The sequence below is a fragment of the Balaenoptera ricei genome, chromosome 2 (assembly GCF_028023285.1).
Source record: "Balaenoptera ricei isolate mBalRic1 chromosome 2, mBalRic1.hap2, whole genome shotgun sequence".
Lineage (NCBI taxonomy): Eukaryota > Metazoa > Chordata > Mammalia > Artiodactyla > Balaenopteridae > Balaenoptera > Balaenoptera ricei.
This window is the reverse complement of record NC_082640.1, coordinates 26,061,642-26,089,609: the sequence shown is the minus strand read 5'-3', so window position 1 is coordinate 26,089,609 and position 27,968 is coordinate 26,061,642. Positions and strand designations below refer to the sequence as shown.

At 48.7% G+C, this 27,968-nt stretch overlaps 1 protein-coding gene and 1 long non-coding RNA gene across 7 annotated transcripts in view; one reads left to right on the top strand and one right to left on the bottom strand.

Annotated features, from left to right (window-relative positions):
• The window catches only part of LOC132359020 (uncharacterized), a 45,591-nt gene extending 29,078 nt beyond the window's left edge, over window positions 1-16,513 (top strand). Inside the window, exons 3-7 of one of the 3 annotated variants that reach the window (XR_009500685.1) lie at window positions 3,524-3,663; window positions 8,149-8,538; window positions 9,345-9,728; window positions 11,148-12,077; window positions 16,354-16,513. This is a non-coding gene — a long non-coding RNA (uncharacterized LOC132359020). Of the gene's footprint in view, window positions 1-3,523; window positions 3,664-8,148; window positions 8,539-9,344; window positions 9,729-11,147; window positions 13,117-16,353 lie in introns of those variants that run through there. The other 2 variants (XR_009500686.1, XR_009500684.1) reach the window with 2 other exon arrangements.
• Window positions 43-26,162, bottom strand: ASB13 (ankyrin repeat and SOCS box containing 13). 4 transcript variants are annotated; one of them, XM_059912218.1, is made up of 8 exons: window positions 26,075-26,162; window positions 13,176-13,363; window positions 11,886-12,036; window positions 9,508-9,642; window positions 3,177-3,368; window positions 1,922-1,953; window positions 1,424-1,571; window positions 866-959 (listed from the first exon to the last, which is right to left on the bottom strand). In XM_059912218.1, the coding sequence occupies exons 1-8, from the start codon at window positions 26,115-26,117 to the stop codon at window positions 949-951; spliced, it is 900 nt and encodes a 299-aa protein (XP_059768201.1). In that variant the 5' UTR covers window positions 26,118-26,162; the 3' UTR covers window positions 866-948. The 4 variants fall into 4 exon arrangements, with proteins under 4 accessions (XP_059768199.1, XP_059768201.1, XP_059768203.1 ...); XM_059912216.1 differs by lacking the exon at window positions 1,424-1,571 and having other exon boundaries at window positions 43-959; XM_059912220.1 differs by lacking the exons at window positions 1,424-1,571; window positions 1,922-1,953.
• Window positions 26,163-27,968: the final 1,806 nt, after the last annotated feature.

Sequence of the window (27,968 nt, the reverse complement as noted above, 5' to 3'; positions counted from 1 at the left end):
CACACACACCCCAGTAAGAAAAGGGCCATGTGAACACAAGGATGGACTCTCTCCAACAACCTTTATTGAGCAGTGAGTATGGGGACCGGATTCTGCCCTGAGCACTCCACGTGTGGAAATGTTAGCAACTTTCATGGCTAGAGGCAAGTTCCTGTTACAGAGATGAAAGGGCAGAACCCAACGCTCTTTTTAATTTTATTAGTACACACAGATACACTGATTTACCCAGAACATGCATGTACACCTGCAGCCGAATGGGAGGGGCTCTCATCTCCACATACGATGAAGCACCATCGTAACAACAGCCAGAACCAAGGAGCTGGAAAATACCCACAGCTGCCAGCGTGGAACTTTCCACCAGATCTGGGCCCCACCCAGGTAGACCTGCCAAGAGGTGCCTCTGGTTGTGAGCACAGCTGGCATGACCTTGGCCCATCCTGGCTCACTCTACTCCCCACACTCCTGGGGGAATCGGTGAGGTCACATTTCTGGGGACGATGGCTTCAGGCTTGACCCTCAAGAGGGTTCACAAGCGGTACCTTCTCCATTTCCCCTGAAACCAAATAGACCTCAACTACTTATACAGAAGTCCTCTAGTTTAACGCCCGGGTTTTGGGTTTGTTTTTTAAACTATGATATAGAATCTTAAGCAGACAGATGCAGTCTGAACATACTATGTCATGTTACCTCATGGTTTATCATGTAGAATTACTTGTTTCTATTACTAAAGAAACAGATTGTGAAACAGTTTCTTTCCCTGCCTTGATGGTGAGTCACATTCTTAGCCAGTTCAAAACACTGAGGCAGTGCCTGAAGCATAACAGATGTTCCTTAAGTATCCGCAAAATGCATGAATCCACGGTTGACAGTACCCACCAGGTGCCGGCGACCTCTTCTGCCAATTGCAGAGCTTCAAGGAATGAGCAAAACTTAGGGTGGGAAAAGGATTCATTTGGCAGCTGTAGAAAGAGATGAAAAACAATCTCTGAAGAGCTTCCTAACAGTGCTTCACATTGGATCACTACCCCTGGGAAGATGTGCTGAGATGCCTTCCTTTTACCTGTTGCTTTAGAGACTTGTTAACGAAACCTAAGTGTTACAGCGTATGTGTCTAAAAGTTTTTGCTTTATACACTTTTTAAAAGAATTGAGACCACAAAATAAAAACTTCCTAAGAAACACTGAGCTTATTGTGGGGAATAAAAAGCCTGAGGCTTCCCCACTAAGACCCGTATAAAGCCCCCCTGAGCGGTGGGTACACCTGGGCACAGGTGGGTCTCGGAAAGTGCCGACTGTGGCTTCAGAAAACAGCACCCAAGTGGCAGGCTGTCCCCAAAGTGGCATCCCGGCCGCAGTCAGGACCCCCCCTCCCAGAGGCCCACCCCTCTTCAGCACAGGTCCTCCTTTTGAACACCCAGGGCCACCTGGTGCTGAAGGAATCAGAGATGGCGCCTCCCAGGCGTGTGGAATCAGCATCAGGGCTCTGGACCCCCAGCCCCGCTGGGCTCCCTTGTGCTCCTGGGAGAGTCTTTCCTGACAATCCCTCCGAGGGAGGTCTGTGAAGAGAGACAACTGCACGGCCGGGAGGATGCCAGAGTTAGACTGAAGTCCCGGGAGGGCCAGCCCAGGGCCTTCCCAGGGCCTCCGAAACACCTGCCAAGGGTCTGCAGAGAAGACGAAACAGGACGGCCCGGAGGGACTCCAGTCCTCTACAGCAACAACATGACTTCAAGCACCCAGGGCAGAGCGACCCCGTGGCCCAACGCTGGGCTCAGCAAGGCCAGCAGCCCAGTGTCACCGGCCCACCCTGACCCCGTGTCTGCAGCTCAGTTGTAGGAAAGGTAGTCAATGAGCCGGGGAGGGATGTTCAACCTGGCAATTTTCTCCAGCCCCCTGACGCCAGCCGCCCTCCTCAGGCTCACCCTGCAGAGCTGGGACAGGCTCAGAGGTGTCTCTGGAAAAAGGGGACAAGACGCACATGAGGTTAGCTTAAGGAAGAAGCACAGCATCCTTCAACTTAACAAGTACCAACATGGAACTGAAAACACCTCCCTTTTACTGAAAAGAGGCTGAACCCTGAGTACCTTCTCTGGAAGGCGACCAGGAAGGACAAATAGGGACCAAGGACGGAAGATCAGGAAATGGAATTCAGGTCATGGCCACTGGGATTTCATTTTGTAAGCTTTTGGCTTTTGGGGTTTTGTGATTTATGTTTTTCCCCATAACGTTATAACTCAGCACACAGATTTGCCAGCAAAGCACTAATCTACAGCTAGCAGGCTTGTTTGTCAAACTTCCAGACAAATGAGGGCTGGGGGAAGGTTCGGGCAGGCAGTGCTGGCTGCCCACCCCTGCTGTTCCAGGCCACAGGCTCTGCTCTGCTCCTGATCGCTACAGGCCACAGGGACCCACGGAGAACTGACCCACAGGGGCAGATAGTCCACAAATGCACATCTTGGTGGCAGAGAGTCAGGGCCACAGGCCTGAAGATGAAGCCTGGAGCTATAGCTCACGAGGGATGCACACCAGGGCCAAAGAAGGAAAGTGCCTGGAGGTCCCTGGCAGCTGGGCCACGGGAATGTGAACAGAGCAGGGCCTGGCCTCGAAGGCTGCCTTTAGGACCATCTGTGTTTGATCAAAGTATAAATCAACCAAAGAGAGTATTCTCAACTTATGAAACATTATGAAAGACAAAGCTCTCTGAAAGAAAAATAAACAGAATTACTAGTGACATTCATTTTCCCATTTACCTCCTCCCCCAGATTATTTGAATGCAGGAAAAGAAACACCTTCTAGGAAATGTTTCCCCGATAGACGTGGATGGTATTTGCCTCTAAACTCATGATGGATTTTGGTTGGGTAAGGTTGGCAAAATGTGGAATTAATGGGCTTTTTTTCAATTGATAAGTGTTTGAAAGCCTCTTGTGACTGTAATTCTATGTAAACTCATTTAAAAATGTGTCCCAGAGAGGAGGTCTTGTCTTAGCCAGATGGTTTGTCTTTTGTTCCCTGAAGAGTGAGGGCTGCATCTATATCATCGGCCTCATAGGGACCCAGTCTGAGTCAAGAAACGACTGACTCAGAGATGAACTGATATACGTGATCGCAACAAAGCCTCCTGCATGAGGTTCCCCTGCAGACCTCAGTGCAGGCATCACACGAACGACACACACTCACTCTCATAGTGCTCCAGGCACTTGGCGGGGGCACTGCTGCTCCAAGTGTAGTCGGATGGCTTCCGCCCCCGGTTGTCCCGGGCATAGATGTTGCCTCCAAACTGGATGAGCATCTCGATGAGGTCCACGTTCTTCACCTTGGCTGCATGGTGCAGCGCCGTCTCGTGGAGCTTTGCCGCATTCACGTTGGCCCCTGCATGCAGGTCCGGAGCAGGAACAAACGTCACCAAGGAGCACAGGACACAAAAGGAGCAACCCCTCCCCAGGAACAAAATCAAGACTCTGCTGCAGCCTTTTCAAAACCTTCTTCAAAATCCAAAAGCACTGATTCCTTTTATTTTTCCTTAGGAAAAGAGAGCTAAAAAAGAAGTATAACTGGAAACAACCAAAAAGAAGAAAAACAAGACAGAAACCTTCCCTGTGAGTTCAGAGGCTGCTCTAACGCCCTATGCTGTCTGTCCCCAGGTCCTGAGGCTCTGGAAGCTCAGGTGAGTTGCTCAGGCTCTCCTGCCATCCTCCACGTGTACACACACACACACACACACACACACACACCATGGACACACACACAGGCACACACATGTGCACATAGGTACACAGCTGCACACACCTCAGATACAGACATGCACTCAGGCACACACATCACGTGCACTCACACACCATGTACACAGGACAGTGGCTCTAAAAATGTGTGTTGTATGAATGAATGAACATTAAATATAAGAAATCTTTTACAAAAGGGGGGCTCAAAGGGAAAATAGGGAATGTTCCCCCCAAATTCCCTGAAGTTCAGATAGAGAGGAAGTATAGTAACTGAATTCAGCTCTGCCATCCACCTCGCTCTCGGGATGATAGTAGACATTCAGAAAGATGCAAACAAGTAATAACTAAACACAGCATTTTTAGATGCTTTTTCAAAATAAGAGATTTTGATAAAAATATGATTTGTGTAAAACACCATTCTTAGGGTACAACCGTCACCATTCTATACAGTGGGATCCCCTGGAGCCTCAGAATTTTTTTTAAGAAAATACCAACTTCTTTGAGGTCTGCTCCCAAGTGGATAAGGAGGTTACAAGAGAAAGGGGATGGGAGAAAAGTATTTTCAAGAAGCCAGCAAAGAGCCCAGCATCAGTGAAGATATTCCCTCAAATAACAGATTCAAATCACAATCATAAAATATTATCAAGGTGAGGCTTAAAAAAATCAGATCACCAGTATGTCACTGTGTAATAAGAAATTTTGAGGGTCAGAACAAGAGGAAATGAGGGGGTATAAGGCTATTAGATTTTCTAGTCCCACAGCTCAAAAATACTTGAAAACTTCTGCTTTCTGGTTTCTGACTTAAAATCATTTTAATCCCCTAGTAGAATATAAGAACTGTGTTCCTAAAGTAGTCTGTGTGATGCTAAGAAAATAGCAAGCATGCCAACACGTAACACACGTGAAGAAAAGCTACCCTACTTCCCAGAGCGAAAACTCAGACGGCAGGTCAGGAAAAAGAATCCCTCAGTTAGGAAGCAGGATAAATTACCTAATTATTTAACTTGGCAGATACGTATTACAAAAATAATAGTAAAAATCAATACATGAAATAAAAGAAGCATTTTCCCCACAATCTAACCAATATACCACATCAAGGGTTTCTTCCAATATTGCTGATACGAATAAGTAATGTTATAGTGTTGCAGCCATAATGCAAATATGAATTTGAACATTAAACTTGTAATGAAAAATAAGTTGCAAAGTCTGCAGAATCTGAAGCCCCTGTGGCTTCCTCTCAGGTCATTAATTCTCTCAATATTCTTGCCAATCGGGGAGGAAAGAGGCTGTCTCTATTTTAGGGACGGAGAAGGGTGGGTGGGGAAGCAGAGTCATTCTCAAGGTCAAGGAGAACCAGCACTGAACAGCTCTTCCCTCCCGCCCACTGTGGGTTCTCGGTACACAAGGCTTGGCGGCGTGACTGTTCCAAGGGACACACGGGATCTGTTTAAAATGTGCCTTGGTATCACTGGATTGGGCGCAGAGAGAGGGCTGGTGACTAAGAGGGGCAGCTAGCGTCTCCGCAGAAGCTGGAAAACAACGGACCAGAGCTTCCTGGAGCAACACGGGTGGGTCTCGAAAATTCAGGAATGGGTGAGCAAACAGGAAGGAGAGTCAAATCTATAACAACACCATTTACCGTGGTGAAAAATTCATGTCTCAACCAATAACACACAGATACTCATTAGAACGGTGGGATGGTGAGGGGGGCAGAGGAAAGAAGGAACGGAGAAGCCAGGGAGAAGGTGGCTTTGTGGGACTAACGATGACGTTGCCTGGAACTGAGGACAAAAGCCAGAGCCAGCAAAACACCCGACGCCACCTGGGCCTTAAAAATTCTCAATTCACGCATCAGAGAGAAGGGAGCAGAGTTTGCTCATGATCAAAAGCCTGATTTCAAAGCAAAACAGGATTAGAGTGGATTCAGTAAAACCTCAGGGAACAAGGACAGGGGCTGTCACACGCCCACCAAGAACCCAGCACGACACTATGGAGAACAGTATGGAGGTTCCTCAAAAAACTAAAAATAGAGCTACCATATGACCCAGCAATCCCACTCCTGGGCATATAGCCAGACAAAACTCTAATTCAGAAAGATACATGCACCCCTATGTTCACTGCAGCACTATTTAGAATAGCCAAGACATGGAAGCAACCTAAATGTCCATTGACAGATGAATGGATAAAGAAGATGTGGTACATACATACAATGGAATACTACTCAGCCATGAAAAAGAATGAAATAATGCCATTTGCAGCAATATGGATGGACCTAGAGATTGTCATATTGAGTGAAGTAAGTCAGACGGACAAATATATGATATCGCATATATGTAGAATCTAAAAAAATGATACAAATGAACTTATTTACAAAAACAGAAATAGAGTCAAAGATGTAGAAAACAAACGTACGATTACCAGGGGGAAAGGGAGTGGGGAGGGATAAATTGGAAGATTGGGACTGACACATACACAATAATATATATAAAATAGATAACTAATAAGGACCTACTGTATAGCACAGGGAACTCTACTCAATACTTTGTAATGGCCTATATGGGAAAAGAATCTAAAAAAGAATGGATATATGTATATGTATAACTGATTCACTTTGCTGTACACCTGAAACTAACACAACATTGTAAATCAACTATACTCAAATAAAAAAATTTTTAAATGCACATATATATATAAAAATAGAACCCGGCGTAATGCCCGGGACAGGGTGGCAAGCACAGGGGCTTGGGATTTGCTCGCTGAGACAACAGCAGAGACGTGAGGGACCAGCACTGCTGGGAAGGTGGACGCCCCTTCTGAACGCTCCCAGCACGGTTAAATATTTACTGCCGGGGACCAGATTAAAAGTTACCTCACCAGAAATAACTGGATTTTCACCCCCTTGGCCGCAATCCTCTGCAAAAATAATCCGCAGCTTGGCAGCTTGACCTCGCTGCCAACAGAAAGCCTCTGTGTCCACCCCGGGGGGGGCACCATGTGGCCCCGACGGCTGTGCTCCTCCTGCAGGGCCAGGACCCTCTCCAAAATCGCGTGCAAAAGCACCTGCACGTGTGTTTTTCTAGAGATGTGGTCCATAGCTTTCATCAGATGTTCCAGCAAAAAGTGACAAATCACTACTCTAAAAAGAAAGCATATGCTGTCCTCTTCTCTCTACTTTTCTGTATGTTTGAGATTTTCCATAATTAAGAAGTAGTTTTCTTTAAGAAGAAAAGAATGCATGTGATCTAGGAAGGGGTGTCAAGGAGACCATCTGAGATTACAACAGAATCAGGGATGAAATCTGGAGCTGGTGGTAGACGCTGACACCTCAGGAACCTGCCCCAGGGGAAATCTCCTCAGCCCTCACTCCCAGGGGATGGAAGCTCCCTTTGTAACCACCGGATCCCCTGCTTAAGGCCGTCGTGGACATCATGGCTGCCTCCCACCCAGGAGCTGCACCCTGCGGTGTGGGGCAGGGGTCCCGGGGCAGGGGTCCTGGGGCAGGGCTGGGCACTGCTGGGTGAATCCCTCTCCTCAACCCAGGCCCCAGCCACTCAGAATGTGGCAAAATCTGGCCAAAGGGATGGGATAAGTTTTGGACTCGAACCCAGTTCAGGCCGATGGGACACAGGGAAGTGTGAGGGGGGAGTTTAGCTCTTCTGAGGTGAGGAAGCCATCAGAAGCCTCAAGAGTCAAGAATCTGCATTTTAGCCAAACTCTGCTGCTGCAGCCATTTCTCCCCTACTAGAGACGCCAGGCGTGGGATAAAGGGAACGGTGAGGAAGGCAGAGATGTAAGATTCAGAGGAGGTGAGTGCTTGCTGACACTGCTGAACCCCCCGCGTCAGAGAGACTCTGAAATCTGCTCTAGTTCTGATCCTTTCGTTTACTGAACCTGGAAACTCCCTCACCCAGGGGTCGGGGGAGCTGGTTTCCTCCTTCCTACAAAGGAGTCATCACTTACACAGGGTCCTCAGGACACAGAAAGGACAGTGGGTTACACCACTCGCTTGATCCTCTCCCCTCCAACCACGAGAAAGGAACCAGAGAGAAAACAGATGAAGGTGTGCTGCACATATGCACACCAGGCACCCTGCAGAGGGTGGCTGTGCTATGAAATTTTTATTTTAATAAGCTCAACAGGAACAATACGTAGATGCCGTGGACAGAAACGGGCTCCAACCATTCCATGAGCGACTCGGCTGGAAGACCCACTGTTTCTAATCTAGATATTTAATCTTTGCATAAAAAACAAAAACTACCCCAGTGACTAACCTTACACAAAATGAAGCGTGTTCACTGAAAAGACTTAAAAGTGGCACATTAAAGTGAAAAAGACTCAGTAGTAGAAAACTGTATATAACTGATGCTCAAAAGACCGTCATCCGGAAAGAATTCATCCTCTATTTCTGAACCATTTTGGTTTTTCCCTAGGTTGCCCCCAGAATGGACAAGATGGCTGAGCTAAAATGTTCCCTCAACAAAACATTTAAGTTGGGGGCTTCCCTGGTGGCGCAGTGGTTAAGAATCCGCCTGCCAGTGCAGGGGACACGGGTTGAAGCCCTGGTCCGGGAAGATCCCACGTGCCGCAGAGCAACTAAGCCCGTGCACCACAACTACTGAGCCTGTGCTCTAGAGCCCGCGAGCCACAACTACTGAAGCCCACGTGCCACAACTACTGAAGCCCACATGCCTAGAGCCCACTCTCTGCAACAAGAGAAGCCACCGCAATGAGAAGCCCGCGCACCGCAATGAAGAGTAGCCCCCGCTCACCACAACTAAAGAAAGCCCACGTGCAGCAACGAAGACCCAATGCAGCCAAAAGTAAGTAAATTAATTAATTTAAGAAAAAAAAGAATGCATTAGATGTGACCCTACTTTATAAAGAGAATCTTGAAAAAAAAAAAAAATTTAAGTTGGGTTCATAATAACTCCTTGCCCGTAGCCACTTTGGCTACATTTTAAAACTTCTGTGGTAGACAGGTCCTGACTCTAGCTTCAGTTGGGCAGGTTGTTTGTTTGTTTTTAATAAATTATTTTTGGCTGTGTTGAGTCTTCGTTGCTGTGCACGGGCTTTCTCTAGTTGTGGCGAGCAGGGGCTACTCTTCGTTGTGGTGAGCGGGCTTCATTGCGCGGGCTTCTCTTGTTGCGAAGCCCGGGCTCTAGGTGCATGGGCTTCAGTAGTTGTGGCACGTGGGCTCAGTAGTTGTGGCTCGCAGGCTCTAGAGCGCAGGCTCAGTAGTTATGGCGAACAGGCTTAGTTGCTCCGTGGCATGTGGGATCTTCCCAGAACAGGGATCGCACCCGTGTCCCCTGCATTGGCAGGTGGATTCTTAACCACTGCGCCACCAGGGAAGTCTCTTGGGTTATTTTTATTTTGTTTTTGTTTTTCACCGTGGGAACCTCTCTATCCTTAGGACACCTGACAGCCTCCTGGATCCTGACGCAGCTGACTCGCTTCCCCTGGTCCCCATCTCCTGATTCAGACCAGGCAAGCCTTGGGGACAATCCCCTGCGGCTGCCAAAAATAATCATTTGCGTTCGTTGAGCACCTACTGTGCAGCAAGTACTGTGGAAATGTTATCATGAATCCTCCCAACAGTCCTGCAAAATAGGTTTTATTTGTCCAGTTTTATAGATGGAGAAACTGAGGCCCAAGGACTCAGCTGACAAGTGGGAGAACCAGCTGCAAACCTGGGCTGCCTGACTGCACCAGTCAGCTCTCTGCCAGCTCGCAGCACAGGTGAACACAGTGCACCCGCAGTGAGCCGGGCAGGTATAAACATGACGCACCTGCGTTGAGCAGCATTTTGACGCAGTCCAGATGCTCCCGGGCACAGGCCACGTGCAGAGGGGTCCCAAAGTGGCAGTCGTGCGCTTCCAGGTTGGCCCCAACGTCAATAAGAAGCCTCACACACTCAGAACTTCCTTAAAAGAAATGGAGACGGAGGAAAGGCATCGTATCACATATATTTGAAATAACAGGCTTGGCAGACACGCGGCTGCTGGAGCAGGTGAGCCCCAAGCTTGGCGGCAGCAGGAGGGAAGGGAAGTGGGCCTGCATCCTGACCAGGAGCAGTGGGTCCTGGACACGGGGTGGGTGTCCTTCCCCGGGGAGCTCAGTGGCCCCCCGAGCTCACCAGGCAGTGGGAGAAAAGGAGGGAGGGCACGGCCGGCACCCGTGCTGGGAGAACACAAAGTTGGGCTCACCAGCTGTGGACGCAGAGAAGGCTCCTCACTGCTCTCCAGCCTTCAGGGGAAAAGGAAGGGTCTCCCCACCTCCAGCTGCCCCCCAAGCTGTGTCAGGAATGCCAAGCTGCCTGGATGAACTTCCCTAAACTTCCCCACTGCTCGGGTCCCCCCCCACCCCCACTCCCAGCAGACGCCTTTCTGGCCTCTTTCCTGGCTCCTCTACAGCGTCTTTAACTCCGGTTTGGGATCAGGCTTCATCCCATCCCAGACTCCATCCTCTCTCATCCCTTGATCATGCTTGGCTGTTGGCACCGACTCTCCACCTCCAGCCCTGAAACCCAGCCCCACCTCCACCACCGGGCGCTGGCCCTTCTCGGGTGGACATGCCTCCCACGACAAGGTCCTCCCCCGACTCCCCAGCCAGCCTCCTCCTCACCCTGAGTTGGTCTTGACGCCGTGCTCTCCTCTCCCTCACGTCAAATCCCATTGATTCTTCCCTCAAAGCTCTGCACATGAATCCATCCCACCTGGGCTCCAAGAGCTTTGCACTTGGGTCACTGCGATGGCCCCCCAGCTCATCTCTTCATTTCCAGGATATCCCCCCCGCCATTTCATATTGAAGGGCAGCAGAATATGCCACCCCAAAATATGCCACTTAGGCATAAGGACTATTTGGAGCTGAAGACAAGTAAGAAGCAGCAGATACAAGAAAAGCTCTCTTGTCTTCCCCCATTTGTCTAAAAGCAGGACATAAATGTATAAAGGTGTCCCCTCCCGTCTCTACCAGGAAAGACAGAAGTTAACCACCAGGGACAACTCTAGACCCTGATCAGCCCAGAGCCGGCACCAGAGGAGTCCACACCGCAAATCTTACTAACTGGCCTTTGTCTCCCAGGAGTTCCCCGCTGTATTTGCCTTCATATAGCTTACCATCCCTAGAAGCTCATGGTCCTTTTCCTTGGTCTTGTGCCTGCTCGACAGAATTACTGCTCTTTGTTAAGATGCTACATAAACCCCAATTCTAACGACCCTTTGCCTGAGCTCTCCCGTGTGTATGTGCAATGCACACACTAACTTCCACTTGTGTTTCTCTTGTTAATTGGTCCCTTGTCAGTCTCATCGGCAGGGCCCCAGCCAATGAACCTAAGATAGGTGAAGGAAGAAAAATAAACTTCCCTCCACTACTCTGTACATGGATGGCCACTAAACAAACCTTTCAAAAATGTGTTCTTATCATTCAGCATCTGCTCAAAAACCTTCAGAGCCGTCTGTAGCAATTCCCAGTGCCTGTGGGCGACCAAGGTGACCTAACTGTGGGATTCGGGGTGAGGGCAGCAAAGACTGGCCCTGTGTGCAGCCGTGGAAGAGCCCACACCCAGCACCCTAACAAATGCAGCGAAGACGAACACCGCGCCGACCAAAGCACAAGACACAAGTGTGCAAACCTTGCTCAAAACAGTCGAACCCAAAATCCCTGGTCTGTCATCTGAAACACTGCCCACCAGCTGGCCTCGCCCCAAATTTCCAGTTCTGCCTGTTGTAGCTCCTCTGCTGGGTGCGTCTGACCCAGCAAGGCTGGAGCAGCCTTATCCTCCCACCGTCTGAAATCCACCTGTTCTCAGAGGGCAGGTGAAAACCCACCTGCTCCCTGAGCCTCGAGGACCAGCTCTCGGCTCCTCTGAGAGTGCCTGCCTGGGGGTACGTCTGGGCCTCATCTCCCCACAAGATCAGGGGCCTGCAGGGCAGAACGAGTGAGCGGCTGCCGAGGGCACCCATTTCCAGGGTTAGCATCTGAAAGGCACCGAATCAGCTAGAAATAGAACCCTACCTTCAGCCCCCAGCCCTGGGTGAGGACTGTATCTCCAGGAGGAAAAGCGTCAGATTCCACGGCTGACGGACCAAGAGCCAGACCCAGCCTGGGAGCCCCGCTTCACCAGCAGATGGCTTCCCCTCCTGGCTATCACCGCTACCCGACTCACCACTCATGCAGGCCTCGTGCAGCGGGGATGCCGTGTACAGGGGCGGGTTGACCTTGGCCCCGTGGGAGAGCAGGAGCTTCACGCACTCGATGCTGCCCGAGGCACAGGCGTCACAGAGCGGGGTGCTGCCATCGATGTTGCGGGCGTCCACCTTGAGGGGGAGGAAACGAGCATCAGAGGGCAGAGGGCAAGGTACAGGCCACTCGCCTTCTCATCCTGATGCACGTTCATCTTTGAGACACCACGTAGTTTTTCGAAGTTCTTAGGTTTTCTATTACGTGCCGAGGTGCTGTGCCAGGCAAGGGGGTTCAGAGACAGAAAGTAGGGCATGTCTACTGGCCGCCTAAGTACAGCGGGTGTGCAACTGGGGGCTTTTTTTTAGCTCAGCCTCACTCCGGCCACCACCCCAACACCTAATAAGCACAGGCAGGGTATGAAAATGGGCTTTAACTCCAGCCTCAGCTAGGAGGAGTGCCTGAAACTGTTTAACATGCCTCCTCTAGTTGGAAAATCATAAGGCAGGAAAAGGCAACTCCCCAAACTGGCAGATTCTGCTTAGAATTTGTCCAAATTCAGCTGTTTACTTGGGTTCATGCTGAAGCTGGTTCCATTTCCTGTGAAACCGCCTTCATAGCCAAGTTCTGGGAAGAGTGAGCAGAGCACAGCCTTCCCTTCTTCCTCACCCCCCACCGCTGTCCCACGGCAGCTCCTACCAGCTCACCCAGCCAACTGGTAAATACCCAGCAATTCCACCAGCTGGTTACCAGATACCATATGCTGGGGGCTCCACATGGGCTGTGGTGTGAGTACATATACTAGGGGAAAGCAGCGAATGTTCTTGTTCGTTTTACCTGTCCTTCCAGAGCTAGTTTGCCAGCATCCCACTTAGTCATCCTGCTCTCTGAGCCCAAAAGACTCCTGCCGCCAAGGCCCCGCCAGCCCGGTAGGCAGCCCGCCTCTGTGTCCACAGCCTGCCTGCCCACGTGCAGAGCAGAGCATGCCATCGCTTTGCTAACCCGGCCTTCTCTTCCACCACCAGTGACCTCCCGACAGCCAGGTCCACGAGCACGCTCACTGGTCCTCCGGGTGTGGTTGCCATGGAGACCAGCCCTCCCTCCTCCTTTGGCCCCTGCTACAGCCCACTCTGGTTTCCCCCTTCCTCTCCTTCTCAGCCTCCTGCGGTGGTTTCCTTTCTTCCCATGTGTTGCATAACACAGAACGCTCTTCCCAAGCCTCCTTCCCTGTGGAGCTGGTCCCACCAGTCTGGGGACCATGCTGCGGGTGGCTCACCTGGGCCCCGGCGGCCAGCAGCAGCTGCACGCACTGCGCCTGGCCCTGCAGGCTGGCCGCGTGCAGGGGCGTGATGGAGTCCACCATGACCTGGTTGACGCAGGCCCCACTCTCGATCAGCTGCTGCAGCTGCCGGGTCTCCCCCCGCTGGGCTGCCTCGTGCACGGGGGTGCGCTCCACCCAGAAACCTGGAAAGAAACACATGCGGTGCTAAGAGCATGCCACTTCTGTCCAGGTCAGATGAACCCCAGGACCCTTTACGAAACCCAAGCCATTGTATACACGATGGTGTAACTGGTCCAAACACCCCTACTCAAAATCCTTGAGTGATCCCCACTGCCCGCGGGTGGAGTCCAAGTCTTTGGTGAGGCCTACAAGGTCCTTCATGATCTGGAGCTTGCTCACCTCCTTGACCCATCTGCCACCACTGCCCTACACAAGCCCACTCTCCAGCCACACAGCTGGCTCACCGTGGCCCCCTGCCCTTGCACACCTGCATCTCTACATATATTCTCTCTGCCTGAGAAGCCCACCTTTGCCCCCACCCCGATCATGCATTTTGCATCTCCTGTTTAGATGTTATGTCATCCACGTGGGCCCATTTGAAATATCTCCTTCTCCGGAAGACACGTCTCCCACAACCCTGACATCTACATGCTTACGATGCAGCACTTGTACTGTCCCCCCTCCTGGCCTGGGAGAGCCTTCAAAGTAGGGACTTGATTTAATTATTCAATTATAGCAGAAATCTCAGGATTTCCTACATACAAAATCATGTCATATGCATTTAGATAGAGGTAGCTTTGCTTCTTCCTTTCTAATCTGAATGCCTTCTTTTTCTTGCCTAACTGCCTTGGTTTGAACATCAAGTCCCACATTGACCAAAAGTGCCGAGAGGCACCTCCTGCCGTGTTCCTGGTCCTGGAGCTTTGTCCTTCACCACAAACCATCATGTGAGCTGTGGGTTTTCAGAGATGCCCTTTATCTGGTCAAGGAAGTTCTCTTCTATTTCTAGTTTGTTGAGTGTTTTTATCATGAGAGGGTGTTGCATTTTGTCAAGTACTTTATCTGCATCTATTGCAAAGATCATGCTGGCTTTTTTTCCTTAATGCTGTCAAAATGCTGTATTACATTGATTGATTCTCAGATGTTAAACCAACCATGCATCCCTGGGATAAATTCCACTTGGTCATGGTGTATAATCTTTTTATACATTGCTCAATTTGGTTTGTGCATATTTTGAGAATTTGGGGGTCTACATTCGTAAGTGTCATTTTTCTTGTGATTGATGTATTTGTCTGGTTTTGGCATCAAAGTAATACTGGACTCAGAGAATGAGTTGGGAAGTATTCTCTATTTTAATTTTTGGAAGAGTTTATGAAGAATTGGTATTAAATCTTTAAATATTTGGTCAAATTCATCTGTGAAGACATCTGGGCCTGAGCTTTCATTTATTTAAGTTTTTTTTAATAATTCAATCTCTTCATTTGTTATAAATCTATTCAGACTTTTTTTTTTGAGTCCATTTTGGTAGTTGGTAGTTTGTCTTTTTAGGAATTTGTCCACTTAATGTACATTATCTAATTTGTTGGCATATAATTTGTTATGGACTGAACTGTGCCCCCTGCCACAAAATCCATATGTTGAAGCCCTAACCCCTAGTACCTCAGAATGTGACTGTATTTGGAGATGTAACTTAATTACAGAAGTAATTAAGTTAAAGTGAGGCCATTAGTGTGGGCCCTAATCCAATCTGACTGGTGCCCTTATAAGAAGAGGAGATTAAGACACACGGACACCAGGGATGAGTATGAACAGAGGAAAGACCATGTGAGGACATGCAAGAAGGCGCTGTCTGCAAGCATAGGAGAGAAGCCTCAGGAGAAATCAAGCCTGCTGGCACCTTGATCTTGGACGTGCAGCCCCCAGAACCTGAGAAATAAATGTGTTGTTTAAGCCTCCAGTCTGTGGTGTTCTGGTATGGCAGCCCAAGCAGACTAATAAACAATTGCTCATAGTATTCCCTTATAATCATTTTATGTCTGTAATGTCCATAATAACATCCCTTCTTTCATTGCTGATTTTGTAATTTGAGTCTTTTTTCCCCGCCTTGGTCAGTTTAACTAAAGGCTTGTCAATTTTGTTGATCTTTTCAAAGAACCAACTTATGTTTTGTTGATATTCTGCATTGTTTTTCTATTCTCTACTTCATTCATTTCCTCTCTAATCTTTATTCTTTCTTTCCTTCTGCTTTCTTTAGGTTTAGTTTGCTTTTCTATTTCCAATGTCTTAAGATGAAAGGTTATTAGGTTATTGATTTGAGCTGTTTCTTCTTTTTTTAATGTAAACGTTTACAGCTATAAATCTCCTCTAAGTATGGCATGAGTTGCAGCTTATAAGTTTTGGTATGTTATCTCTTCATTTTCATTCATCTCAAACTATAATTATTTATTTTTGCATTCCAACCTCGTAAAATACATGTTCAACAACGATGTGTTAAGAAATAAACAAAGGCACGACTCCTCTCCCAAAAAGGAGTAAAATTCTCTAACATCCCCCCTTTCTTCCACAATGCCTTACCTCTCCCCCTCCCCCCCTCCCCTGCCCTCAGCTCTAGAGAACCAGGTGCACGAGATGCAGCACCCTGACCTCCCATGTTTTAGCCAAGGTTCTCAAACTGGAGCTTCCATCAGCATCGCCTGGAGGGCTTGTGAAATCGCAGGCTGCTGAGCCCCACCCCCAGAGCTGAGTCAGGGGTCCTGGTGGGGCCTGGGAATCTGAGTTTCTAAAAAGTGCCCAGACGATGCTGATGCAGCTGGTCTGGGGACCACACTTGAGAACCGACACCACTTCTCCCTCTGAACAAAGCTCCCTTCTCTCCCCACCTCTGGCCTCTCTATCTCACCCCCCACCCCTCCCTGCTCATCCTAGATAACGCCTACTTGTTCCTTTCCTGACTGAAGTGCAGCGGTCAGGTTTGCAGGAGGCCTTGCCCAGCCTCAGCCCCATCCGCGCTGGGTGAGCCCCTCATCTGTGCCTCCACCAGGCCTTACTGTGCTGTGGTCCCCACCTGGTTGCCTGCCGTGCAGCAGAAGTAGACTAGTAGTGGGTTCCCAGAGCCATCCATCCCACCCAGACAAGCGGTCTAAGTTAATCACAGGATTCCCATCTCCCGTAGGACGTCTGACCCAACTCCACTGAACGACACATGAGGGAGAGGCTGCTGAGAGCGTTCACAGTTTCGACACACCCCTCGCCCCCGATGTTGCCTAGACGTGAGCTGGGAAGTGCCGAGGCCGTCGGGCCACCTGCCTAAAGTCGGCTCTGAGGATGGGAAGCACCAGGTGAGTCACTGGTCACGTGGGGCCTGCAGCCCTGACAGCCAGGCTTCCTGTGGTGTGAGGGTGATGTTTCTTTACAGTTTAAGCCAGGTGCAGACAAACGCATGCAAACTCAGAGTATAAACTCCCCAGATGCAGAAACTACAGGATGTTTTCTCAACACCCGTCAGAGCACCTGGGATACAGGGCAGTCTTCTAGACACTCTTTTAAAACGTCATAAATGACAACAGTGCTGGATTATGCTGACACATCCTTATTGTCAAGCCCCAACTTCGGCAGACGACCACATTACACACCTCTTCATAATAAGCAGTTTCCTTTTATTATAACTACATTTTATTATCACATCTCCCTAGAAAACCTTCTGATCAACCACATGGTTCCCAAGTCTTATCAGAAGCACTTTCACGAACCATATCTGGGGTGAATGTATTTCCTTGGCAGATGGATAACCTCCTGGGTTATGTGTTGATGACTGTCCCCTCTTGGAGATCCCCTCATTTCCGCCGACCTACAGCCCTACCCCACCCCCGCAGTGGAGCCACGTGGTGCGTGGCTCAGGGTTCTCCAGAGCCAAACCGCTCAGGGCTAAAACTCAGCGCGGCCATTTATTAGCTTGTGCGAGAAACAGCTTCCCTGACTGTCAGTTTTGTCACCTGTAAATTGGGATAATAATATAGTTCATTCATCGGCGGGTTATGAAAATTAAATGAATGAAAGTAAAAGCACTTAGCGTTGGGCCGGGCACAGAGTAAGTGCTCCATAAATGGAGTCTATTTGTGGTATTTTAACCCCCTCATTGCACCTAACTGTGCGACTGCACACGGGTCATGGGGGGCCGGGGAAGTGAACGGAGGACTGGAACGCAGAGGGAGATCTGATCCCCACAAATGTAAAAGCCAAGCTTGGGGAACGTCTTACTTACTGTCCCAGGAGTAAGTAAGTAAGCCAAGCTTGGGGACCCCAGTATGTCTTCCAGTCGTGATGAATGGCCACCTGCATGCCTGTCTTGCGGGGTGGGTAGTGGAAAGCAGCTGTGGATCACTCTCAAGTCAGTCTGGGGGGAGCAGAACCCCAAGGGCAGACTGAGTAAAAAGAGGAGAGCAGGGCGAGTCCTGGGTCCTGCAGGAAGGAGGAAAGTGCAGCTCAGGAATGCGGTGCAGGGAAGGCCTGAGCATCCCTCAGCAGCCCATGCAGGTAGATGCAGCCTCTCCCACCGCGGTGCACAGAGACGGATGGACATGGCAATCAGCAGGTCACGGTCATGGGCGGGGGAGGGTGGGGAAACAATTCAAAACAACAGGACGACTGCGATAGTGGTGGAACAGGTCAAGCTACAGGAACTTAGAAGCAAGATAGCCCATCAGGAAAGCATCACGGAGGAGGCGGGGCTGCAGTGAGCCTGCCGGGAGTCACTGGCTTGGCTCTATTCCCAGCACCTGGCACAGTGCGAGGCCCAACAAAGATGCTCACGTCACTTGCTTGTTGAGTGCATAAGGGACGAATGAATGGAAGGAATTACTAATGTGAATTATAAAGTGTAGACATAAAATTTTTTAAAGAAAATCTAATCGTATCTCTTTATGACCAGTCTATAGAGGAAGTGCAACTTACTGGGAACCATATTTTCTAGTGAATAAACATCAGCTGCAGTTGTCTTAGCAGCAACTGAGGGCAGAGATCAGAAGCAGCAGGTGTGATAACACAGGAGAGCATTTGTGTGCATCAAAGAGCATAGTCAACAGTGAAAAGGCACCTATAGGATGGGGAGGAATATTTGTAAACCATGTATATCAGAATATATAAAGAATGCCTACAACTCAACAACATAAATAACCCAATTAAAAAATTAACAAAGGACTTAAATAGGTATTTCTCTAAAAAAGATATACAAATGGTCAACAGGCACATGAAAAGATACTCAACATCACCAATTATCAGAGAAATGCAAATTAAAACCACAGTGAGATACCACCGCACACCAATTAGGATGGCTACTATCAAAAAACAAAAAATAAATGTTGGCAAAGATGTGGAGAAATTGGAACGCTTGTGCATTGTTGGTGGGAATGTAAAGTGGTGCAAGGACTTTGGACAAGAGTATTCTGGTTCCTCAAAAATTAAAACAGAACTACCATACGATCCAGCAATTTTTATCCTAAGAAAATGCAAACACTAACTTGATAAGATATGTGCACCCCTATTCACTGCTGTATTATTTACAATAGGCATGACATGGAAACAACCTAAGTGTCCATGGAGGGATGAATGGATAAAGAAGATGTGATATATACACACAATGGAATATTACTCAGCCTTAAAAACGAAAGAGATTCTGTCACAGGCTACAGTGTAAATGAACCTTGAGGACATGATGCTCAGTGAAATAAGCAAGTCACAAAAGACAAATACTGTACGACTCCACTTATATGAGGTTCCTAGAATCAAAGTCGTAGAGACAGAAAATGGAATAGTGGCTGCCAGGGGTGGGGAAGGGGAGAAATGGGAAGGTGAACAGGTGCAGAGTTTCCTGTGTTATAAGATGAAAAAATTCTGGAGCTCTGTTGTACCAAAATGTGCATGTGCTTAATACTGCTGAACTGCACACTTAAAGTTTACCATCTTAACCATTTCTATGTTTTTAGCCACAATTAAAACTTTAGCCACAATTAAAACCTTAAAAATTATTTTTTTAAATGTCACTTTTGGGGCTTCCCTGGTGGCGCAGTGGTTGAGAATCTGCCTGCTGGTGCAGGGGACACGGGTTCGAGCCCTGGTCTGGGAGGATCCCACATGCCACGGAGCAACTGGGCCCGTGAGCCACAATCACTGAGCCTGCGTGTCTGGAGCCTGTGCTCCGCAACAAGAGAGGCCGCAATAGTGAGAGGCTCACGCACCGCGATGAAGAGTGGCCCCCGCTTGCCACAACTAGAGAAAGCCCTCACGCAGAAACGAAGACCCAACACAGCCATAAATAGATAAAAATTTTTTTTTTTTAAAAGTCACTTTTTAAAAAATTTTATTTATTTATTTATTTATTTATTTTTGGCTGCGTTGGGTCTTCGATGCTGCACGTGGGTTTTCTCTAGTTGCGGCGAGCGGGGGCTACTCTTCGTTGTGGTGCGCGGGGCTGCTCATTGCGATGGCTTCTCTTGTTGCGGAGCACGGGCTTTATTTTATTTTATTTTATTTTTAATATATTTATTTATTTATTTTTGGCTGCGTTGGGTCTTCATTGCTGCACGCGGGTTTTCTCTAGTTGCGGCGAGCAGGGGCTACTCTTTGTTGTGGTGCGCGGGCTTCTCATTGCAGTGGCTTCTCTTGTTGCAGAGCACAGGCTCTAGGTGTGTGGGCTCCAGTAGTTGTGGCACGTGGGCTCAGTAGTTGTGGCTCACGGGCTCTAGAGTGCAGGCTCAGTAGTTGTGGCACACGGGCTTAGTTGCCCCGCGGCATGTGGGATCTTCCCGGACCAGGGCTCGAACCCGTGTCCCCTGCATTGGCAGGTGGATTCTTAACCACTGCACCACCAGGGAAGTCTGGTGCACGGGCTTTAGGCGCGCGGGCTTCAGTAGTTGTGGCTCGCAGGCTCTAGAGCGCAGGCTCAATAGTTGTGGTGCACGGGCTTAGTTGCTCCGCGGCATGTGGGATCTTCCCAGACCAGGGCTCGAACCCGTGTCCCCTGCATTGGCAGGCAGATTCTTAACCACTGCGCCACCAGGGAAGCCCTAAAAATTATTTTTTAAAGAAGTAACAAAGATGGAGGAGGCCCCAGAGATGGGGGAGGTTGTCACCCACAGCTGCAGGGCAGACAGCAGCGTCCAGGCCCCACCTGCCTCTTGCCCGTGCTTCGGTTCAAGGTCACGGAGATACCTGTGTCACTCCTCCTGCTGACCGGCTGCTGTCAAGCCAAGCTCATGAAGGACTAAGTGAAAACCATCATCTGCAAAACTAGAGTCTCACCGACACCACCTACAGATCTTCTACCGGACAAGTGCAAGGTCACCCCGAGAAGGAATGACAGGTGCTTGAGAACATTTTTGCCACTTTTCTGCACCCCTACCTGACCTGATTGATCCAGCCTGGGTCCCAGATGTGCACCGGCTGACTCCCAGCCCGACACCCCTGTGTACCTTGGCTGGGCCCTGACACTCTCACGTCTGAGGGCTGGCCCTGCCCTGCCCAGGCCCAGCCTTCGGGAATCAAGAAGCCCCAGCTGAACGCTTCAAGTGGTTCAGCGTCAACCTTCCCTCGGGAGCGGGATACATGGTGAGGAGCCTCAGGAACCACCCAGCTCATGAGTCCGACGCCTGTCTGTCCCTTAGCCCTGTGACCTGGGGCACGTCACTTATCCTCTCAAAGCCTCAGTTTTCAATTACACATCAATTTTTTTTAAGCCTCAGCTTTCTCTCATATAAAATGGCGATGTTTTTGCCTACTCCCCTGGGGTGGCGGTAATGACAGTGAAATCCTGCTGGGCATTACCGCCACGGTGCCAGGCAAGTGTACGACGACAGCACACACTATGACCATGATGGGATTCTTAGCATCATTCTATTTCTGCTGGTCCTGTTTGGGTCCCAGCCTCCAGTTCTACTGTCTGTCATGTTCCAAAGCCCCACCTGGGACGCCGGCTCCAGCATCTGGATCCCGCATGAGTCCCCCGTATGGAGTCCCAGCCCCTTGGCCCTGGCACCCGCCTTCTCTACGCGTGTCCAGCAGTGGGTGTTCCAGACCAGCTCCCCTGGCCGACTGTTAAATATTCAGCAATTCCGCCAGGCGGAAACCCCTGGGAGCTGAAATCAGCGTGGGGTGAGTATTTACACCAGGGAAAGCAGAAAATCAGATCAGGTTTCCTTTTTTTCCTTTTTTCTCCAGAGAGCCAATTTACCAGCATCCTGCTTAGTCATCCAGAGCCCAGAATCCTGCTCTTTGAGCCCAAACAGCAGCTCTCAGCCCAGGCCCCACCGGCCCTCCTAGAGAGCCTGTCCTTGCGAAGTGCAGGGCCTGCCGGGCTCCCGTTCCACATGCAGAGCGGAGCACTCATCGGCCCCACCCACCTGTCCAGAGTCTAGAACCCGGCCCCCGTGCAGACCCTGACCCTGACCACTCCTCCCCCAGCTGGGGGGCCCCTCCACACAGCAGCCCCACTCTAACAAAGAGTGTTTTCCAAACACCACGGAGAACACCTACACCACAAGCGGATCCAACGTGCTCAGTATCCACCAGGCACCCTTCAATGCTGCTTGGGCCAGGAATCTTGCTCCAGGTATGTCATGAAGGGGGGCCCAGGGCCCTCGCTGCAGACATGTCCTTCTCGGCCACAGCTGCAGCTCTGAAATAAGCCGTTCTCCCCAAATACCCCAGTAAATAAATATTCTTGAAATGATGATGGATAGCCTCCCCATACCCCATCCATGCCCGCGGGGCACCTGTGTGCAGATGTAGCCGCCGGGAGCGGCTGCTGAAGCCACAGTGGAGCTGGTGTTTTGAGCACCGCTCTCAGCAGGCTAAACAGCTTTTGGGAAAGTCAGGGGTCCCAAGTGACTTGTCCCCCAAGGTCCCAGAAGGCCAAGGATTTGTGTGTACAAAGCAGAAACAGATTGAAGAGCTAAAAGGACCTAGAAATCATGGCAAAGTGTACCCATCCATCTGATAGTACAGAGTGAAAAAACAAAATAGGGGCAAAAACCCACAAGGACAAAGAAACCAGCACCTAAGAATGACAGACCTGCTCCAGAGGATGCTGTAAGGACCAAAGACACAATACATGCGAAGTGCCTGGCACAGGTGGTGCTTAATATATGCTTTGTGGTGACCACCCATCTTTAACGTGCTGTCCGAATTAAAGTTCAGTGAGCTTGATATTACCAGTCACCTTGATTCTAAGGGAAAATGGAAATCATTTTTATATGTAGAAACACATTTAGAAATTGGGGCTGAGAATTTTGTTACTCTTGAAGAGATTTTTCAACAAGTTCTATTTCAGCGTTTTAATTATGAATACCCCAAATACTGTTTGTCAGTAAACTTGAGGTTGGCAAACGTGGTTTTAAGATCTGTTAAATGGGATAAAAATTAAAGAGAAAAGGTTTACTTTCCTACAGGGACAAGACAGTCAAAGCTCAGTTAAGAGAGGCAAAAGGAAAGTGAAAGAGAATAAGTGAAAGCAAAAGAGAAAAGTGGGAAGAGGTTACCGAAGCAGCAGACAGCGAGGGAAAAGGAAAGAAAGATCTTCCTAAACATGCTTAATGAGAAACGCCCGAATCCAACTCTCGCCCTCACTCAGCAGCCCCTACTAACCGCTCATCCAATTCTCTGCCACCCAACCCCTCCCCTTGCCTCGCTCCCACCCCACGGTGCTGATGACCAGGGCAGGAGGGTTATAACAAAAAAATCAAAACTCACTTGTACTGCTATAGTTGGCAGCCACTCCTGGCCGCAGTGACTACCCGGAATCCCAGCTGGTGTTAAAATCAGCCTCATTTCCTTCAAACGTTTTTATTAGCAGTGTAGTATAGTGCCCAGAGGCTTCTCCACTAAAGGACACATCTAGACACTTTTAGAATGCAGCTTTCACTAAGGCAGAAACAGAAGCACGATTTGAGAAGATTTTAAGGAAGTTGACCTCCCAGCCAGGGCACTGATTATCTAGATCTCTCAAAGTACTTTCCATACAATTCTAGGTTTAAAAAATCAAATTCCGGAATTCCGTGGCAGTCCAGTGGATAGGACTCCTTGCTCTTACTGCCAGGGCCCCAGGTTCCATCCCTGGTCGGGGATATATATATATATATATCAAATTCCACAGACTCAACAAAAGGATGAACTTGGATATAGGTTCCCGGGCACCAGGACTCAGATCAATCTACCATCCTGATTGTGGACCCCCGGAGGCAAAGACATTTCTCAGAGCCTGAAAGGTGCTATAGTACAGAGATGATGGGTGGTAGCAGTGCTCCCCAGTCCCCTGAGAACCCACAGCGGACATGGCTCATCCATCCCAGTCACAAAACCAGCTCAGCGCTCCAGACAGCCCTACAAATTGATTACAGATGAACCTATCTGATAGGAAGGACATAAGCATTTTTAACGTAAAACAAGCAAAACAAAAAGAAACAAAACAAAAAAGAACCACCTGTGTTAAAACCTCAGCTTTGTGACTTCCTAGCTGTGCGAACTCAGTTTCACCTCTAAGTTAATCGATAATGATGACTGTCCTGTAGCTGTCACAGGGCTCGTGGCCAGCGCCTGGCACACGGCCAAGCAGCTCAGTGGCTCTCATCACGGTCCCAGGGGCTGCCTCTCCTTTTCTCTCTCCATCCCATCTTCCCAACACCCCAGAGGCCAATGAACTGGTTAGACTTCGTGGCTGAGGATAACTGAAGAACACCAGCAGCTCACCCTGCTTAGAGCCCAGATCCCTAAGGCACCCTTTCATCTTCTGCCAGCCTCTTGCTTCCAAGTCAGAAGCCCTTGAGCACAGATGCTGAATACAAGAGTCACGTTTTCAACTTTACAAATAGACACAACCTAGGGTCAATAATGATATGAATTACATTTGCTAAGTAACAAACACTGGATTCACTTTAGGATGTGACTTGCCCTAAATTCTTGGTTCTTATTGATAAGGCCATATTATAAGACTGCAACCTTTACCTCTGTGAGGTGTTATATTAAAACTAAAGCTACAGGGCTTCCCTGGTGGCGCAGTGGTTAAGAATCCTCCTGCCAATGCAGGGGACACGGGTTCGAGCCCTGGTCTGGGAAGATCCCACATGCCGCGGAGCACCTAAGCCCATGCGCCACAACTACTGAGCCTGCACTCTAGAACCCGCGAGCCACAAGTACTGAAGCCTGTGCACCTAGAGCCCGTGCTCTGCGACAAGAGAAGCCACCTCAGTGAGAAGCCCACGTACCACAACGAAGAGTAGCCCCCGCTTACCGCAACTAGAGAAAACCCGCACGCAGCAACGAAGACCCAACGCAGCCAAAAAAAATTAAATAAATAAAATAAATAAATTTATAAAAAAGAATAATAAAGCTACAGAGAACCTACTGTATAGCACAGGGAACTCTACTCAGTGTTCTGTGGTGACCAAATTGGAAGGAAATCCAAAAAAGGGGATATACGTATACGTATAGCTGATTCACTTTTGCTGTACAGTAGAAACTAACACAACATTGTAAAGCACCTATACTCCAATAAAATTTTTTTTTAATTTAAAAAAATAAAAATAAAGCTACACGGTTTGGTTAGAGTATACCACACGTATAGAATTTGAGATCAGAATGATAAAATGTGTTAAAGTTCCTATGATGGGCCTCTACTTCTGCTGGGATAGCAGTGTTGCTCTGGATTCAACACATTGAGCTTATTCATTAGCGTTGAGAATAAAACTGTCAGCAGGATGTATATTGGGAGAAATATATGAAATAAAACAATGACAATGTCAAAAATAGCCACGAACCCCAGAAACTGTGCGTCCATTAGTTTAGAATATGTTTTTCTTCTAAAGATACATTCCTTAAACTATAAAAAACATACTCGGAAGTGATGCTATGCTACTGAACCTTGTACATGAACAAAAATATTAAAATGTGTTTAAAAGGCTTCCATGGTGAGCTGTTTATTGCTTATTTAATTGAACCAACCAAACACAGCACACACTGGCAGGGTCAAAGTCCTGTGCCTGCCTGGGGTGGAATGCCAAGTAAAAACAGAGATGCTTATTAAATGCCTTTGATCCTGTGGCAGGTGGCTGTTTTGCAAAATCAACTAAAATAGCTTTGCTAGGGCTGCAGTTCCTCTTAAGCTAAATTAACCCTTAAGACTTCTCACTTTCATTCGCACTACATTTTTTTATCAGTGTAAAAATACTTTATAGATTATTTTTTTCTTTGCAGGTTTTGGAAGTGTTTTCACTGCTCATTTGCCCTAGAATTACTCCGTAGGCGGGAAAGTTTGCTTCCCCAAAGAATGGCCTTTTGCCCTCGAATCCATTTTACTCTCGGGTTGCCCAAACGGTAAAGAAGGTTCAGTTAAGAAGCGAGATCGCATGTCTCACACAGTGCGACAAGGGCACATGCTCCTTCCGGATTGGATTCCTGGGTGTATCCGTTGCATGCGAACGACCCTGCGCACGACCTTCCCACAGGGCTCCTGGAAGACGGTCCAGCTCCCACCCCGGGCCCGTGCCAGGGCTGCCCTACGAGTGGTCCCGCGTGGTTATTTACTAGGTTCTCCTCGGAACCTGGCAATGACCACGCACAGTCCCGCATCCTCCCCAGGGTGCGCAGCGCTCCGGTGGGTCTCCGGTTCTGAAGTCACAAGGATGACCCAGCCGGCAGGGGACCAGGAGCCGGACGCAGAAACCGCGTCTGAGCTGCATGGGACCCCCGGACCTGCTCCTTTAAAGACACGGCCCTTCGACCCGGGCCCAGCCAGACGCCCCTGACGAACCCCTCGGAGCGGGTTCGTCCCCGCTCGGGGCGAATGTCAGCAGATGCAGCTCTCGGTCCGCGAAGGCGGCCCCGCACTCCCGGCAACCCGCACGTACCCAAGTCGCCCAGGAAGCTGCCGTCTGCGGCACGGGTCTCCATGCCACCGGCTCCACGCGTCCCGGCTCTGCGGCCCGCCACTAGCACCGCCCGCTGGGCGGGGCCAATCGGCGTCGCCGCGCGTCCAGGAGAGGCGGCCGCGCGCGCCGGGAGTTGTAGTTCCAGGCCCGGCCGGCGCGGCTCTCCCAGCTCTGGGCCTGCGCCAAGCCGCAGACACGTGCGTCCGACTCCGCGCTCGCTGCTAGTGTTTGCTATGCAAACGTGTTCGTGTGCAAAATATTTGTTCTTGTGCAAGCCGTGCCGTGTGTCCATGTGCAGAGGGTGTCAGTGTGCAAAACGTGTCCATACGTCCCTCTGCAAAACACGTGTCCAGGTGCAAAATATGTCCACATGCAAAACGTGCCCGTATGTCCATGTGCACAGCGCGTCCGTGTGTCAGTGTGCAAAACGTGTCTAGGTGCAGAACAAGTGTCCGTGTGCAAAACATTTCCACATGTCCAAGTATCCACGGGCAAAATCAGCGTCCGTGTGCAAAATATGTGTGCATGCAAATTGCGCCCATATGTCCACGTGTAGAACATGTCCTGTGTCCGTGTGTAAAACGTGTCCACGTGTCTAAGTGTCCATGTGCAGATGTGTCCAGCTGCTACAACTCACTACCTTCCTTTGTATTGAATCGACCTCGGCAAAGCTCCAGAGCCTCCCCGCCCCTCCCCTCCATGCTTTCATTTTAAAGACAGACTTCCTACCCGAGTTGGCATACCCCAGTTTCTTTCATCTTTCCAGAGAAATCATAAATTCCAAATTGTTCAGGTTCGTTAAAACGCACGCATACACCACGCCTTTTGAAGTCTCATGACAGAAATGAAGACCCTGTTTGCAAATGATTCCAAGTGGGCGATTGAGTAATCGATTGCAGCCACATCACGGGACCTGTACTGAGCCTAAATGCAGAAGTTAGTTTGAGCTGAAAAGTAAAAATACCAGGAATGATCCCATCTGGAAACACATAAGGACTAGCAGAGAGCAGACCCAGGAGAGGTCTCCCCTAGGACTGAGTCTTTACCTCCAGTCCGGCGCTATACCCACAAGGGTTTGAACCCCGTGTATCCGAATCCCAAGCGCGGGGAAATTCATCGCCGCAGGCCTGGAAGTGACATTTCAAGCCTATTAGCAATATGTTTGTAACCTTTTTGCCACTTGTCTACCAAAATTAGGCTCTTGCATTTTTCTTGCAAGTTTCTTGCATTTTTTACTAAGTGCAGTACATTTTTGAATTAATATATTTGCCCAGGGGATGGTATGTTTTTCCCTATGACAATGCCGTGTGTTTGTATGTTTGTATTTTCTTCAATATTTCTCCATTAACAAAGGATCATCTAGATCTGGGTATAGACTATATCTTAAAATTTATATTTATATATGTATATACCATATATTTATATACTTATGTATAGATGTATTTATGTCTATATCTGTATGTATATATACACACATACATATATGTGTGTATGCAAGTATTTACTAAATATATTAGAAAGCAAACATTTCCTTATTATTAGCTTACTATGTTATAATTTTTCTCCACTCTGTTGCTTGATTTCAACATTTTCTTGTAGAAAAGCTTTTTTAAGTTTTTATATATTCAGAAATATATTCTCTTAGAGTATTTCTTTTATCTTCAATATTCTGAATGTATTTACCCACCAAGAGCCAGAATATGTATATTATTCTGTTTTGTTCTGTTCTGTTAAGTCTTTAACCCATCTGGAATTTGTTGCTATGTGTAGAATCTAAGGTAATTTTTTTCTGAACTTAAAAAGAATTGTTCCCAAAATACTCATTACGTAGTAATTCTTTTATCTATTTTTTTGTTAATATCTAAGGCTACTT

Excerpts from the sequence above, each read along its gene's own strand:
- ASB13 (XM_059912216.1), bottom strand. The coding sequence starts at position 26,117 with ATGGAGACCCGTGCCGCAGACGGCAGCTTCCTGGGCGACTTGG. Across the intron at positions 12,037-13,175 it reads TGCTGGCCGCCGGGGCCCAG|GTGGACGCCCGCAACATCGA; the intron begins GTGAGCCACCCG and ends CTCCCCCTCAAG. Across the intron at positions 960-1,921 it reads GCCTGTCCCAGCTCTGCAGG|CTGCCAAATGAATCCTTTTC; the intron begins GTGAGCCTGAGG and ends CTCTTTCTACAG.